This window comes from Aspergillus costaricaensis, assembly GCF_003184835.1.
Source record: "Aspergillus costaricaensis CBS 115574 unplaced genomic scaffold BO79scaffold_19, whole genome shotgun sequence".
Classification (NCBI taxonomy): Eukaryota; Fungi; Ascomycota; class Eurotiomycetes; order Eurotiales; family Aspergillaceae; genus Aspergillus; species Aspergillus costaricensis.
In genome coordinates, this window is record NW_020291819.1 from 480185 (window position 1) to 495575 (window position 15391).

General features: G+C 51.3%; 7 protein-coding genes across 7 annotated transcripts; 3 read left to right on the forward strand and 4 right to left on the reverse strand.

The window, feature by feature from the left end:
• Positions 1-294: 294 nt before the first annotated feature.
• Positions 295-1805, reverse strand: BO79DRAFT_209583 (thiolase family protein). The gene has a single exon (XM_025682631.1). It carries the CDS (start codon positions 1681-1683, stop codon positions 442-444), a length of 1242 nt encoding a protein of 413 aa, XP_025538726.1. The 5' UTR covers positions 1684-1805; the 3' UTR covers positions 295-441.
• An 807-nt stretch (positions 1806-2612) lies between these two features.
• BO79DRAFT_288199 (uncharacterized protein) lies at positions 2613-3846 on the reverse strand (the record flags this gene model as incomplete). Its single annotated transcript, XM_025688660.1, has 2 exons — positions 3505-3846; positions 2613-3440 (listed from the first exon to the last, which is right to left on the reverse strand). Exons 1-2 carry the CDS (start codon positions 3580-3582, stop codon positions 2613-2615), a joined length of 906 nt encoding a protein of 301 aa, XP_025538727.1. The 5' UTR covers positions 3583-3846.
• Positions 3847-4540: 694 nt separating this feature from the next.
• Positions 4541-5467, forward strand: BO79DRAFT_196640 (short-chain dehydrogenase/reductase; the record flags this gene model as incomplete). Its single annotated transcript, XM_025681217.1, has 2 exons — positions 4541-4799; positions 4851-5467. The coding sequence occupies exons 1-2, from the start codon at positions 4583-4585 to the stop codon at positions 5465-5467; spliced, it is 834 nt and encodes a 277-aa protein (XP_025538728.1). The 5' UTR covers positions 4541-4582.
• A 2240-nt stretch (positions 5468-7707) lies between these two features.
• Positions 7708-9602, forward strand: BO79DRAFT_209584 (3-deoxy-7-phosphoheptulonate synthase). Its single transcript, XM_025682632.1, has 3 exons — positions 7708-7971; positions 8034-8089; positions 8244-9602. The coding sequence occupies exons 1-3, from the start codon at positions 7929-7931 to the stop codon at positions 9258-9260; spliced, it is 1116 nt and encodes a 371-aa protein (XP_025538729.1). The 5' UTR covers positions 7708-7928; the 3' UTR covers positions 9261-9602.
• A 185-nt stretch (positions 9603-9787) lies between these two features.
• Positions 9788-11291, reverse strand: BO79DRAFT_196646 (cytochrome c oxidase assembly protein COX14). Its single transcript, XM_025681218.1, has 2 exons — positions 10683-11291; positions 9788-10574 (listed from the first exon to the last, which is right to left on the reverse strand). The coding sequence occupies exons 1-2, from the start codon at positions 11005-11007 to the stop codon at positions 10084-10086; spliced, it is 816 nt and encodes a 271-aa protein (XP_025538730.1). The 5' UTR covers positions 11008-11291; the 3' UTR covers positions 9788-10083.
• Positions 11292-11484: 193 nt separating this feature from the next.
• BO79DRAFT_288203 (uncharacterized protein) lies at positions 11485-12651 on the forward strand (the record flags this gene model as incomplete). Its single annotated transcript, XM_025688661.1, has 3 exons — positions 11485-12037; positions 12153-12195; positions 12358-12651. The coding sequence occupies exons 1-3, from the start codon at positions 11535-11537 to the stop codon at positions 12649-12651; spliced, it is 840 nt and encodes a 279-aa protein (XP_025538731.1). The 5' UTR covers positions 11485-11534.
• A 525-nt stretch (positions 12652-13176) lies between these two features.
• Positions 13177-15242, reverse strand: BO79DRAFT_22871 (putative hexokinase). Its single transcript, XM_025683983.1, has one exon. It carries the CDS (start codon positions 14922-14924, stop codon positions 13284-13286), a length of 1641 nt encoding a protein of 546 aa, XP_025538732.1. The 5' UTR covers positions 14925-15242; the 3' UTR covers positions 13177-13283.
• Between the last annotated feature and the right edge of the window lie 149 nt (positions 15243-15391).

The window sequence follows — 15391 nt, forward strand, 5'->3', positions numbered from 1 at the left end:
CGTGCTTGGGATGGATGGGGCTTGGCGGTCGGGAGTTATTTGGTAGTATACTTTTACACGGGACTATAGGATTGGATATTTTCAAGTTGTACAGAGTACTGTTGAGGAAGGGGCTTCTCGGGTCTACTTTGTTCCCGCTTCTATATCCCTTGAAATGTCTGTCATCCCTTTGTAGGAGGAGTATCAGTATGTCAATTTGCATCGCTGAATCTATGCTTGTCCCTCAAGTAGTCATTAATGCTAGCAACGGTATGTTTATGCAGATAGTCTGTTGAATATCGTTCTGGAGATATAAGTCTTCATACAGGGTATAAATAGTATTTGTGCGTGTATGTATTTACATGCGTCTCTACGCTGATATCATAATAAATAAAGTCGCTATAACCTGTACAAGAAGGAAACGCCCCAAATTTTGTTTCTGCTTTTTGTTATGCTCATCCTTTACTCCCGGACGAACATACCAGCCATGCCCATACCAGTGCCAATGCACATGCTCACAACGCCGACTTCCTGGCCGGTGCGCTCCATCTCAGGCAGCAGAGTGGCAAGCTGTCTGGCACCGGTGGCACCGAGAGGGTGACCAATAGCAATGGCACCACCCTTGGGGTTGACCTTGGCCTCGTCAATACCCAGCTTGCGGATAGAGTACAGGGCCTGGGAGGCGAAAGCCTCGTTGATTTCCCAGACGTTAACGTCCGAGACGGTCATGTCAAGCTGCTGGAGGAGCTTGGGGATAGCAACCGCGGGACCGACACCCATCTCGTCGGGAGCACAGCCCGCAACGGCAGTACCAACCCAGCGGCCCTGGATCTGAGAGGTCAGGCCGAGCTCGGTGGCGGTCGAACGGCGCATGAGAAGAGCGGCAGCGGCACCGTCGCTGACCTGGGAGCTGTTTCCAGCGGTACTAGCACCGGTGGGAGAGAAAGCGGGCTTCAGGCTAGCCATCTTCTCAACCGAGATGTTGGGGCGGATACCGTCATCCTTGGTGACGGTGATCTCCTTGGGAGGAGCATCGGGGTTCTCGGGGTCATAGGAGAGGGTCTTGACGGGGATGATTTCCTTGTCGAACAGACCGGCGTTCTGGGCGGCAGTAGCCTTCTTGTGGGACTCGGCAGCGAACGCGTCCTGGTCAGCACGGGAGATGCCGTAGCGCGAAGCGACGTTCTCGGAGGTGATACCCATGGGCATGATGCAGTCGCGGGAGTCCTGGGAGTGAGACTCCTTCAGCTCGGGCCAGAGAACGGTGGGGATGGCGCGGGAGCCATAGTTTCTGGTCATGGACTCCATTCCACCACCGACACCAATGTTAATCGCTCCAGAGCGGATTCCGTTTCCAATTGTGGAGATAGCAGCCAGACCGGAGGAGCACTGTCTGTTGATCGTGTGGAAAGGCACGCTGTGGGGGAAGCCGGCGTGGATCTGAGCCATACGGCCAGCCTTCGCACCACCGAGTTCCTGGAGAACGGAACCGATGGCGACATCGTCAATGAGAGCAGGGTCGAGGTTCGGGTTCGCCTCCAAAGTGGCCCGGAGGACGTGAGCGAGCAGCTCTTCGGGATAGGCGTCCTTGAAACCGCCCTTCTTCGCACGAGTAACCGGGGTACGGAGGGAAGAAAGAATGACAATGTCCGAGGGAGACTTCTGGAGGACCTGGCGCAGGCCTCGAGGAATTGGAGAGGCCATGATGACGGATATTTCGACTGCTGAATCAAGCAAGAGACACAGGGAGGAATGGAAGGAGAGGATCTCGACTTTCGCTTCGCCCCGGTTGAAAACCGGGGCCCGGCAACATACTTATATCAAAATATAGCCACCCGAAGGGATTCCGGGGCTCGGGATGGCTCGCGTACGGACTGAGCCAGTTGCACGCTGGCTTCGAACTACCGGCAATGAAGATCGGCTAAGCGCACTGCCGCGGAGGACTCTGGACGAAGGCAAAATTGGGAAATTGTGGAGTCGTCGGCAGTCCCGGTCTGGGGGTTTCCCCGTCTTCTGCTTGAGATTCTGATTGGGGATGTGTGTCCGGAGAACAATCTTACAATGTCAACCTTCGAAGATCACTACATCCTGTCGACCATCAAATAATCTCCAGTGTCCAATATAAGTGTAGCTCTCTCTCTCTCTATCTCTGTCGGATTGATGTCCGACAAAGACATCCGGTGCCAGTCACCTGCTCTTCCGCCATCGGATGCGGACGCTTATGTCAGCCAGATCGGAAGGGCAGCTCGGAAAACACCATCAACTAATGAACTAGTCACTAGTTGACAGCAGGCCCTGATTCATAGCCCGAACTCTATTATTGAGGGAGATATTCGCCGTCAAATGCTCCCCAAGGCTGAGAAAAGACAATAATATGCATTATCGAAGGATAAGCTTTGATTCTTCCGATACATTCGAACCAGTCCTCCGTCCCAACTGGTCGCATCTACAATGCAAGTCATGTTAATAAAGCCCCACAATCCCGAAAACCGTTGGTATCATAGTAAAAACAGCACAGCCGCCTTTCCCTGTGCATTCCTTCCATAGCGCCTGGTATCATGAACTCGTCAAGTGATAAGAATCAAGCAGAACAAATAAAGAAAACAGCAAAGGAACAGAAAGGGATAAGTGTGTCAGTGACGGATGATGTGACTGTAATGACCTGGGACCCTGCGCCGACATTTGTCGCAATCCGCTCGGTAGCCCATGGAAATCGCTGCCTTCTTCTTCGAGGAAGAGGGAATATGTTGCTCCCGTTTCAAGCTGCCCATCGAACCCGCCGGCTGTAACACATCTGGCGTAGTTTCTGAATACCATGGTGGCGGAGACGCTGGCTGGGACATGTATGTCATATCAGCGTCGCTCACAGAGTCTTTGCTGCTGATCGCCATGGCGTCGCCATTGTCACTGACCGGACTGGGGAGGCGTTGGCCGCACCACCAGACCCTGTCATGACTCGCGTACGGACCTCTAGAGACGCCCTGCGACGTATATGATGTAGAGTTTTGCACCATGTCTCTTACGACGGGACTTCTTGGGGCAGGTGTGTTCCCTTCCGTAGAGTGTGTAGTCGGCTCTTCGCTTATAACCAACGACTGGTCAACAAGACTATGTGGGATCGGCGACGGCTGGAGACTGTAATTGCTATATCCAGCGACAGATCCCGGGTTGGAATGTTCAACATTATTGGTCGAACATTGGGCGTCTTTTCCGTTATCAATATCCATGCTTGCACTCATTATAGGAATACACCCTTGTTCTGATGGTAATGGCTGATCCCGAGGTTGTGTCGAACCATGATGGGCAAATTTGTCAGCACCATTATCCTCCTTGTCATCGTCTGAGGATTCCACTGGGGTCAGAGTCGAGAAACCGAAGCCAGATGCAAGCCGGTTGCTTTGTGGGAGGGAAGAAAACTGGAGGGCACTTGGGGACGCGCGGAGAGGAAGAGACCTGTGTTTCTGTTGACTACCATTAGTTGCGGGACGAGAATAGCAGGGGTCCTTCAGTCTCAAATTCACGGACCTTTGTCTCGCGGAACACATTTCCATCGAAGTCCTCTTGTTCCTGGTCTCTCTGGCGCTTGGTGGAAAATGCGTACATGGCGCTTTAGGCGCCAGGCCGTACAAAGAGGGCAGTGGAGACCAAAATCTGGAGTTGGTTAAACAGAGTATTGCGGTGAGTGTGATTCGAGCCAGGGTCAAGGTCACATTGAGTCTGATGAATCTACTCCGTAGGAATGTGGAAAGCAACACGCGTATGAGAATAGGGGCTCCAATGAGGAAGCAAGTAATATAGAAAAGGAGGCTAGTAATTAATAAGATGACAGGCCATGGCTATGCAGCACGCTGAATAACTGGTCCAAAGCATGCATGGAGTCACACTAGTAAGTAGTTGAAGAATCAAAGAAACCGGAGCTGGAACGTGGATGGATCATCGCAGCAAAGACCGGGACTTATCGCTCAATGTCCAGCCGGGGTTTAGCGCCGTACGGTTGGTACCGTCACATGTTACGGATTCAGTCCGATTACTACTGATCAATACCGCTGCGGATGTATCAGGTACCTTGAGAGTAAATTCTTTCTAGTTACAACTTTCTCTCGTCGGTGATGGGGAAGACAATTACTCGTAGAGTACCAAGTATGTATTTGTTGACATTTTCACATATGTATTATCCTATTGCAAATAGTAAATACACCAGTCCAATAGCTTTTTCAGAAGCCTTCTTGTGCAATTATTGGCTAATAAAGCAAGACGATTTTAAACTCCGTAGGCTTAGTAGTAGTCCGTCTAGAACCTACCCATGCATCTGATGCTGTCTGCGACCAACAACACTCGCCAGCTTACGCTCGGACAAACAATGGTGTTTTACTTTGCGAACAGATGTATATACACCGAAGGCACCTGTTTTTCCAGCCATCGGACAGCCATCAGATTGAAAATTCATACTTTGTACAAAGTACAAAGTCCCAGCCATGTGCATGACGTCACGGAAATCTAGGCTTCAACCTTCGACCTTCAGAATAATCCTCCATGTGGACTCAGTCTCTCTCGTCTTGGTAGCTCAGTTCCTAATATATGCAATCAAATTCGTGCCATTCAAATGTCACCTGCAAAAAGTGGGTTCGCCCTCGTCACTCCGGCTTCGAAAGGACTAGGATTCGCCTTTGCGCGACAGCTGCTGTCCAACACGGACCTCCCCGTTATTGCGACTGCGCGGAGAGACACCGGACAACTCCGTAAAATCTTACTGGAGCAAGTCAATGATGAGACTGGAAAGGCGGAAGAGAGGCTAAGAGTCTTTGAAGTTGACGTGACTGGTACTGAGTACATCATCCCCTCATGCGTTCTGGTCCTGAACAATGTCTTAGATGAGGCAACCATACACGCCATGGCTGCACAGATACGAGAAGAATTTCCACAGACTCCCCTGCGTATTGCAATCACCGTACCTGGCGTTCTGCATGTGGAGAAGTCGCCGACGCAGATTGATGCTGCCAATGCTCTGCACAGCTTCCAAGTCAATGCTCTTGGTCCTATGCTTCTGATGAAGCACTTGGCACCCTTCTTGCCAACGAAGTCGTCTGCAACCTTTGCGGACGAATCTTTGTTGGCACATGTACAGCGGCCGTGGAAACTTCCATCGCATGCGATCTACGCGATGATGGCCGCACGAGTTGGGTCCATATCGGATAATGCAACAGGGGGCTGGTATTCATACCGTGCTAGCAAAGCCTCCGTCTTTCAGCTGACCAAGACTTTCGATCTGTATTTGCGGTCACAGAGCAGAGATCGAGCTTTTGCGGTGGCGTTGCATCCCGGGACAGTCCAGACTGATTTCACGAAAGATTACTGGGACGGCAGGCATATGTTGCAGCCAGAAGAATCTGCGGTGAAGCTATTACAGCATCTATGTGGTATGCAGACCGGTGACTCCGATGGGCGGGGCCGCTGTTGGGATTGGAAGGGAGAGGAGGTTTTGCCTTGAAAGATGTGAATGATAAAATAGAAAATGCATGCCTTGGGTCTTTGTGCGCCATGTATCGGACCGATTTCCTTGACACACTTGTGATTTCCTTTATTTCTCTTTTTAATCTCGTATGTGGAGTTGCGGTCAGTCAAGGTGTGGAGCGAGATTTATGAGTTTGAGATGAACAGCACAATGCTTGAGAGTGGTAAGTGCTGGGACCATACCAGATACAGGTTTCAATACGAGCATCTTAGCTGATTTTCCGTAGCAGCAGTTTTGGACACAGTGGGCCACGGAAAGCACCTTAATTATCCTAGTGTGTATTCTGGTTTTTAAGGCACCGACACCAGGCTGCATGCAGGGAAACCCAGTAAGGGCAATTCTGTGGGGATGAAGGGGCTGGGGGTCGGCCGTGATGGGGAAGCGTTCTTCCCTCGACTCGGTGAGTGGGCGGCAAAGCGATTACACGCGAGCCGGTCTAAAACGCTATTCCGGCTCAGGATGCCTCAACACCCCCCCAACACGAATTTTCGACTGGCTACCAACACTTCTTGGTCATTCTGAGTTCTTAAAATCTAGCTGAAGCATCCCTGAAGACCCACAGGATCTGTCTGACTCGCCGTTTTCCTTTGCAAGCTCGACCATAGGTCCAGTCAGAGTCCACTGAGATCGGAGCCCTTCCCCTCAAGCCGTGGTAATGGTTCTCCAGTGGAGGGATTCAGAATGCAAATTGATTAGATCGAGTAGATCTACGGTCTAACGGTCAATTCCCCAGGTCCACACGGGAACTGCCGCCCAGGGCCACTCTGTTTTACGTCTAGCTCAACATGGGGTACATACAGGGGCTTGTTACCATACAAGGTGGGCGAGTTACTGGCCTCCCAACTTCCCCTTCGTGGGGATACTCGCACCAAGTTTGCCCCATGGGGTCGTCAAGCCTAACACTATACTCAGCTAGGAGCCGGGCAGTCTCGCAGGAATGGTGCTTGTTGAAAGTTAATTGAGCGACATACAGCATGTCCCATCCTAGTACTGTGTGACTGGGCGTATCCAATTAAAGCAAATAACATGCGAGGCTCAGCCGAAGACAGAATAAGCCGCATGCATGGCTATGCGCATTGCTTACTCGTTGCTTGGCTGACAGTGATCGAACTGCCCAGCAGTTTCGACAAAGGCCCGCTGATGTGGAGGTCCTTACCCCGTACGAAGCGGGCTCACTCGATAGGCAGTGTTACTATGGAGTACATATGACCCTGCATGCATAGCCGTCCATCCCATACCCCCCCTAAGGTGGTTCAATTCTCCGGACGGAGTACTCAACAAGACGATTCGAGAGATACGAAGCTTATCACACAGGCCTCGTACTTGTGGACCGCAATCGTTTATCGGATGATCTCATGCATCAGGAAGACTAAACTATCCAGATTATGTGATCAAATGCAGGCGAAAGTCTAGAATCCCGACACGAACCTACGCTACAATGGCTCACTTCAATCGCTCTCTCTTTCGGCTGCAACATCTCAAGCATTGGTTGTCTAAGCCCTTGAATCACAAGCTGATTGACGTAAGCTATCTGGGACAGGGCCTTGGAACAATGGTATCCAGCGGTTTAAGAATCCACGTTGAAAACCGGAAATCGGAGTAATCCGAATCATGATGTGCTCTAGATAGCATTAAGTCATGGAGTGACCGATCTGGAACGGTAGGCTATCGTTTTCGATAAGGCGCTGGGGGTTTGAATTGACACAACCTAAAGCGGGAACCTTATTCGTACCATGAATGACCATCCTGAGGTGGAGAATTATGTGAGAAGGGGGGATAAGCTGAGTGTGATCGAATCATGCAGTATCACACACCCCGGAGCCTTGATGCATTGATCACATCAGACTCGAGGGCAGTGGTTCTGGGCCATGATGGGAGGGGAAGGAGACCCGTGGATGTATCAAGAATGGGTGGTGGGGGGGGAGGGAGGACTATTGAACTCTAGAAGCGGGTCAATTGAAGCAGCATCTACCTCAAGTGGTGATGGAGGGAGGGAAGTTAGAAGAGTTGATAGAAAGGGAGAGAGAGATGGACGATGGATGGTGACATACATGGGACAGACAATACGGTACTGATACCGCCACCGGTAGGTTGCAGCCAACCAACCTTAAGTTTTGCAAGTGTGTGAATCATCGGCTGGTCCGCGCTCCCGCGGCCCACACTTTCTGTCTCTTCATGCCATTTCCATCTTCTCTCATTTGCTCCATTTCCCTGCTCTTTTTTTTTCTTTTCTCGCTTGTGCCTTGCTCGCTTTCTCTTTGACCCCCGATTTCGCTTCGGTTGTCTTCTCCCCATTGACTCATCTCCATTGCACACTTCCTGGCCCTTCTAGACCCCTTATAAAGGCTGTATTGTTGTCCTTTTCCATCACTCTTCCTCTTTCTTCCTTTCCCCTCATACAGAATAATCCCTTCCACACAGCCAATTCCCCCCCACCATGCCTTTGATCAGCACCACAGAAGTCAATGAGGACACTCGCGGTTAGTAAACAAACCTCATTTTGAGTGCCAATGAGCCTGTACTGATTTGTCAATCCATTTAGTCCTGGGATATGATCCCCTCCTTCCCCCTCAGTACCTCCAGAATGAGATCCCTGGTGTGAGTCACATCGTCCCCCCTTGCTTTTTCCCTACCAATTTTCCCAAGTCTTTCCTGTCATGTTGGTTGGGTTCTTAACCCGACCACATTCTGAGTTATTTTCGTCGTCAATGCCTCGGTTCAGACCATTGGGGCTAACAGAAGACATGATTAGAAAAAGGAATCCCTCGAGGCCGTCCGCTCTGGCCGTAACCAGGCCATGAAGATTATCGAGAAGAAGGATGACCGTCTGCTGGTTGTTGTCGGCCCCTGCTCGATCCACGACCCTGCCACGGCCCTCGAATATGCCGGCCGTCTGAAGGAGCTTTCCGAGAAGCTTTCCTCCGACCTTTGTGTCATCATGCGTGCCTACCTTGAGAAGCCCCGCACCACGGTGGGGTGGAAGGGTCTGATCAACGACCCCGACATTGATGAGTCCTACAACATCAACAAGGGTCTCCGTGTCTCTCGTCAGCTCTACTCTGATCTTACCAGCATGGGCATGCCCATTGCCAGTGAGATGCTGGATACCATCTCCCCTCAGTACCTGGCCGATCTGATCTCTCTCGGTGCCATTGGCGCCCGCACCACCGAGTCGCAATTGCACCGTGAGCTCGCCTCCGGTCTTAGTTTCCCCATTGGCTTCAAGAACGGTACCGACGGCAACCTCACCGTTGCCATTGATGCCATTGGTGCCGCTGCTCACCCCCACCGCTTCCTGGGTGTCACCAAGCAGGGTCTGGCTGCTATCACCAAGACCGCTGGTAACGAGCACGGCTTCGTCATCCTCCGTGGAGGCAACAAGGGTACCAACTACGACCGTGAGAGCATCAAGGCCGCCCGCGAGGCTCTGGCGGGCAAGAAGCAGTCCGAGGTCGTCATGATCGACTGCTCCCACGGCAACTCCAACAAGAACCACCGCAACCAGCCTCTGGTCGCCAAGGAGGTCTCTGACCAGCTCCGTGAGGGCCAGGATGCCATCATCGGTGTTATGATTGAGTCCAACATCAACGAGGGTAACCAGAAGGTTCCCCCCGAGGGTCCCTCCGGCCTGCGCAAGGGTGTCAGCATCACTGACGCCTGCATTGACTGGGAGACCACCGTCCAGGTCCTGGAGGACCTCGCTGATGGTGTTCGTGCCAGACGCGCCGCCAAAGCCGCTCAGGCCAAGTCCACTAATGGCACCCACTGAGCGATTGAGGATGGATGATCTGCGTTTACGAAACCCCCCAGCGAGTGTGATTCCCTTTTCCTTTTGTTCCGAATAATCCGATCTAGATACCATAGCCAGGGTGCTTTATTTTACCTCATTTTGGTTTCATTATCTGACTTTGCGGGCACGAGTTCCTGAGTTATGGGTGTGTTGGACAGACAGCCTCTGCCTGTTGCGGGCAGCATTTTCGGTCTTTGTTCCAGTAAAAGTCTTGACTGCTTCTTTTTACACTTTTTGTAATTTCTTTTTGCCTGTCCCTGTTCACTTAGGTTCTGTCCACGGTAGACAGTGATGAATCAATAATAGAACGATGAGTATGACAAGATCTGATTGCCCATGTAGATTCAACTTTGCTCGATTGACCGAACCCTCTTGATTAAGTTAATCTTGAGCCATTGACAGCACTATTCTAACCAAGAGACGAGAGAGATACCAGAGATAGAGAATAGTAGATATGTATATGTACACAAGAGTAAAGACAAGAACTCTAACCCAGTAATACACAGGTTGAGGAAAGCAAACAACAGCAAGATAAGAATACAGCTAGAAAGAAAGAAAAAAAAGACGAGACAAAAATAAAATATAACCCGCATAGACGCCGCAACCCCAGATTATGGAAAAACAGGGAGAAGATGCCATGCAAACCAGAAAAGCAGCATAAGTAAATGTGATAGGCGTCATCTCTGAGACATTCCTTGTTTTCCATCCTCACTCACGTACACACACCCACACCCACCTCCCTCCGCTCTATATGTCATACATCCATTTCCATATACCAAAGGTTTCTTGTTTTCCGGACTCCTTACCGTCCAGTGAACCAACTCTTCCAGCTTCGCGTCGACTGCTTCGCAGCATCTTCGGCGTTCTCAGCCAACGCATCCAGCTGGCCCTTGGGAACAGCAGGAGCAGCAGACTTGGCCGCATCCTCCGCAGCCTTAGCATTCAGCGCCTCCAGCACTGCGGACTTGTTGCCGCCCTCCAGGACACTATCGGGGATAGAGCTGCTGCTATCAGCAGCGGCCTTCTCATCCTGCTTCAAACCACCAAAGATGAAGTTCTTGACCTGATTCCAGGGCCGCTGCGCCTTAGCCTCCTCCTTCTTCTGCTGGAAGATCTCCCCGATCTTCTCATTCTTCAGCAGCTCCAATTGCTCTGTGTTGGCCGTACCGGCAGCATACGCCGTCTTCGCATCCTGCAGTCTCTGCATTTCCTTCTCCACCCACAGAGCCCGCTGCCGACGGTTGTATAGCGTTAGAGAGATGACGGAGTAGACTGTTAGAGCTCCGCAGACACCTGTTTTTTTTCCATTCCCGAAACGCGTCAGTCAATGATTCTATAACCCTCGCGGCGACCAACACATGTGTGTAGTCCATTTGTAACACCGTAGATGATATAACATACCAGATGCAGCAATCAGCGTGTACACCATCGTCTTATGCGCCTTGTTCGCAAATCGACGTCCTACTTCAATCATCTGATCCACCCGCGACGTCGACTGAGCTAACCGGGCCGCGCGGGCTTGGGCCCTCAACCGCTCGACCTTTTCCTTGGGAGACTCCGGTCTGCCATTGGCGTTTAACTGCGGCTGTTGCTGTTGCTGGGAGGTGGGCTTTGCCATCGAGCTAGGGAGCTTGTAGGGGGCCGCCGCGCTGGCCGAACCGGGCTTGGAGTGCGCGTAGGGCCCGGTGGCTGTGAACCGGGTCGCGTCTGCAGCGGAGCGGGACATTTTTTGGATTGAGTCGGCGAGGATGGATTGTCGGTGAGGATGCTCGAGGATGGTAGTAGTAGTAGAAGTGGTGGTGGTGATATGGTATGATGTGACCGGGATGGAATCAGTCGGAACGGTACATTCGGCGGTGGGCGGGGGGTGGGAGAGACGAAGGGTTGCGCGCGCCAAGGGAATAAGTCGGGGTTAATTGGATAGGACGACGGAGGGTCAAATCCAATAGGCACGATATGGAAATGTCGAGCTGGCGAGGGGAGAGCAGCTGAAGCCAACGGGGGTCAGGCGGAGTTTGGAGGAGGAGGAGGAGGAATTGGGAATGATTGCCGGCCGGGGAAATTTTCAGCGGAAAGAAATCCAACCTCGTCGATTCGAGGCCGAGCCGGACACTAACTTACTACAACTCCGCTTTCGATTTACTCCATAGCTTATCATCTAGACAGCTATTTGCCTTGACACCACTCTAGTTAGCTTCATGGTCGAGCTACAGAAATCATATTTTTCATCACATCTCCTATGATTATCGCACTATGGACTACAACGCAGCAGACTTGAGCTCCGTCCTCAGAACTCTCTCCGCCTTATCCAACCAGCAACAACCACAAGCTCAATCACAACTACAATTACAACCACAACCACATCCTCCCTACTCTCACAACCCAGACTCAACAACACCAGCAGCACCAACAGAAGATAATGATTCCTACGAACCCAGCGAATCCCTTTCCCAGCTCCCTATCCCCCCGAAACCCACATCCTCACGACCCCAACATCACCAAACACAACCACACCCACAACCACGACCGGCACCAGCAGGATCCATCGCCGAAGACACCTCCATCATAACCACCTGGCCAACGGCCCTCCGCTACGTAATGCGCACAGTAGCCCAAAACGAAGAGATCCAACGTCGCCTCCGCTGGCTAATCCAACGCCAACACGACCACGAAAAACAATGGTGGCAGGGACGCGAAGCGCTCTTGAAGAAACAGTCCGCCCGGACGGAGAAGAAGAAGGAGTTGGATGCTGTGCTGTGAGTCTACGCTATTCCATTTACTCCCCAGTCATGAATCTACAAAGAACAACAACAATGAGAAAGAAGTCAGGCAAAGAGATGAGTTAATCATTCATGGAATTTTGATAATTAGACGATCCGTCGGCGCTCCCGTTGATGAGAATAAGCAAGTTTCTGTATGTATTTCCCATGCCATGCATACATACCATACTATACTATATGGATATGGATGCAAAGAAAGAGAAGAAGCACAAGATCATCCACATTCTCACACACAGACAAACAAAACACAACAGAAAACTACATACACAGCTAATACTCAATGATGAATGAAACAGACAGCCGAAGAAGACCGCGCCGAACTAACCAACTACGACGCAAAAGTATACAAAGCCTCCAGACAAATGTCCGATGCTATGATAGCAGAGCTCAAGGCACTCAGGATTCCCTTTTTCACTATTAAGAAGGGTCTTGTTTTGGACTCTGATCCCTCGAATATGGGAAGAACAACAACAACCACTGCCCCGACTGTCAAGCAGCAGCAGCAGCAGCAGCAGCAGCTTTCCCGAGAGGAATTGTCGGCGCTTCAACTGAGAATGTTGGAGTTGTTGCAGGATCTTTGTCGGGAGTGATTTGTCTTAATATGATGATATGACTGATGCTTGAAAAGGTAACAAGTTGATGTAGATTTTACCATCATGGGGCCAGATAGTGTGTCTGTCCCTTTTTCATTGCTTAAATTGATTCTCCTTGGTCTTGTGCCTCTTCGTTGGCAAGGCCTTGGCAGGATGCACGCTGTGATGTGGGGATTCACCCAAAATCCCAAACCTCGGCTTCGGCCTCACTGGGGCCTCAGTGCACCCAGTGGCTCGATACTCTTGTATTGACGATTAACATTATGTACACACGCACAATCCCCGCTTCTATCTCAGGCCATATGCCTAACCGTCTAGTCCGCCAAAAGGTCAAGAAATGCTCCACCCCCGTTATTGATGAACCTGTTCTGTCTATGCAAAAGCAATGAATGCTCCTATGGAAGCACAAATGCATGAATCGGGTGGCCTAGGAGGAGCCCCAATAGAACAACAAAATGGAAATGACAATGTCCGACACCCAGAGCCCCAAGAGCGAAATGGTGGCCAAGTAAATGCAAAGCTGCCGCACAACACCTCGGAATGCGAATGTAGCCGATGGGCTGATGGATCAAATATAGAGATAGGTATGAAGTTCAGATGAGAGACAAGGGAATGCTGGATAACGTAGTCTACTCGAGCTTCTTCTCCGCAACGGCGACAGCCACTGCTACGGCCGCTCCCAATATAGCGCTTTCAGGTGCCGGGTCCAGGCACACCTGAGGTTCCGTGGTGGTGTCCGACAATGGCCGCGATGCGTTCGTCTCCTTTACAAGGTCATTTAAATAACCCTGGCAACGGTCCCGGAACCCAGGGTATTTGTTGATGACACTGCCGTCGCATGCGATTGACAGACTCCGGTGATTCTCTTCGCTTTCTATCACGGTCACCTCTTGAGTTTCCTTGATCGAAGGAGGGGCCGTCGCGGGAAATTCTGCCTCATTCCGCAGGCACCACATGCTGTGGATTGCCGTTGCCAGATATCCTGCTGCTCGCTTAGAGACGACCTGGCAGACTCGTCGGAGGAAGCGCAAATCCTCGACAGACGGTGACACGGTAAATGTATGTTCCTTCTGTAGAAGCGCCGCAGACGATGAGAGAAGCGGGGTTGTATCAGCTTCCAGCGCTGCAACGATACTGGTGTCGAATGAGTACGCATCGCGCATCGAATGAGGCAACTCCCCGCCGAAGAGCTTGGCAGATTCCACCGCTTCAACAATGATGAGACGGATGATCTCTCCCAGATAACGCCCAGTGATCATATACTCCAGAGGTTGGTAGTCCGGCCGGAGGTGTGTCCGGTTCAAAACCTCATCCCAGCGAGTCTTGGGGAGGATGCTGCCGCCGAACATGCTCATTTCGCTGTTGACAATAACGTGCTTGGCGTAGTCAAACCAACCTGGCGGTCTCGTACCGAACTTGGTCAGTCCAATCTCATGAACTGGAAAGTGGATCGCCACATTAGTTCCAGTTCCTAGAATAAGCGACATGCGTGTCTTGGGTTCGATGTAGGCGCGTGAGAGGAGTGTCGCGGAGCTGTCGTTCACGATCCCATCCACCTGGACATTGAGGTCTCGCTTCCGACAAGACTGAACGATAAGATCACCCAGCTCTTGCCCAACGGTGCCATTTGAACAGTGAAATCCTTTGCCCATATGGATAACGAGACCACTACTGTTGGACGTTTGTTCAATGGGGAACGACCACGATAATCCCATCGACAGTGGCACGGCCTCTCGTCCATAGTTGGTGCCCACTTCGCGTAGCATCGAGTCGATCTTCTCCGCCATCCAATCAAAGAAGAGAGTGCCCTCCAGCAACTTGACATCTTCGTCAATGTACGACGACGAGACGTGAAGGATGCGCATGTCTCCCTGCCCACGTAGTTCAACCAATGCTACCCGCAGCGTTGAGCCACCGACATCCAGTGCGAGGAACGTTCCCGTCTCTGTTCCGGTGGGCAGGGCATGGTTGTAAGAAGGTAGCATGCAGACGGGGCTAGATTGTAGACAAGACTTGAACTGCGCACGGATCTTGTCTGACATGGCGACCATGTTCTGCACAGACAAAGGTGCCGTGAACAGACGATCCACCTCATCAGCAAACGTATCAAGAGAGCGACGTCCCCAATACGCTCCATGGAAAGGCTTCCGCCGCTTACGGGAGGGGTCGCGGAAGAGGGAAGGGAACAATAGCATAGCCTCCAAGGCGGCAACTATGTTCGTAAAGAGTTCTTGCATTCGATGCAAGACTTTGACCAATGGGGCCGACATGATTAAGAGAGGGAGAAGTTGGTTTTGATAAGAAGGAAGGCGATCAGAGAGGGTTTCCCAATCCCAAGCTGATGGTGAGGAGGGATGAGGGGGTGTAGTTGTATGAGCGGGTAGTGGTGGTTTAACACAGATAAGGGCTCATACGGGCAAGTGAAACTTGGAGAGGGTCAAAGAAGCATCGATACGAGCAAATGCCACTTCAAGATGATAATAAAGAAGTCAAGTCAAGGCTTGTGGGCCCGAATGATGACAATCACCGAAGCGGGAAGGATGCGCAATGCAAATGCAGAATAGAACCAGTCTCTATCCCAAGGCAATGAAGTAATTCAAGAGAAGTGGACAAGATTTTAAGAAGTACCACTGATCACCCGAACAACGAATCCTTGCACAGGGTGCAGCGGAAAGGGAACCAATGTTGAGACGGGGATAGTCTGTGCAAAGGGAGTAGTAGTAGAGGTAAGTAGTAG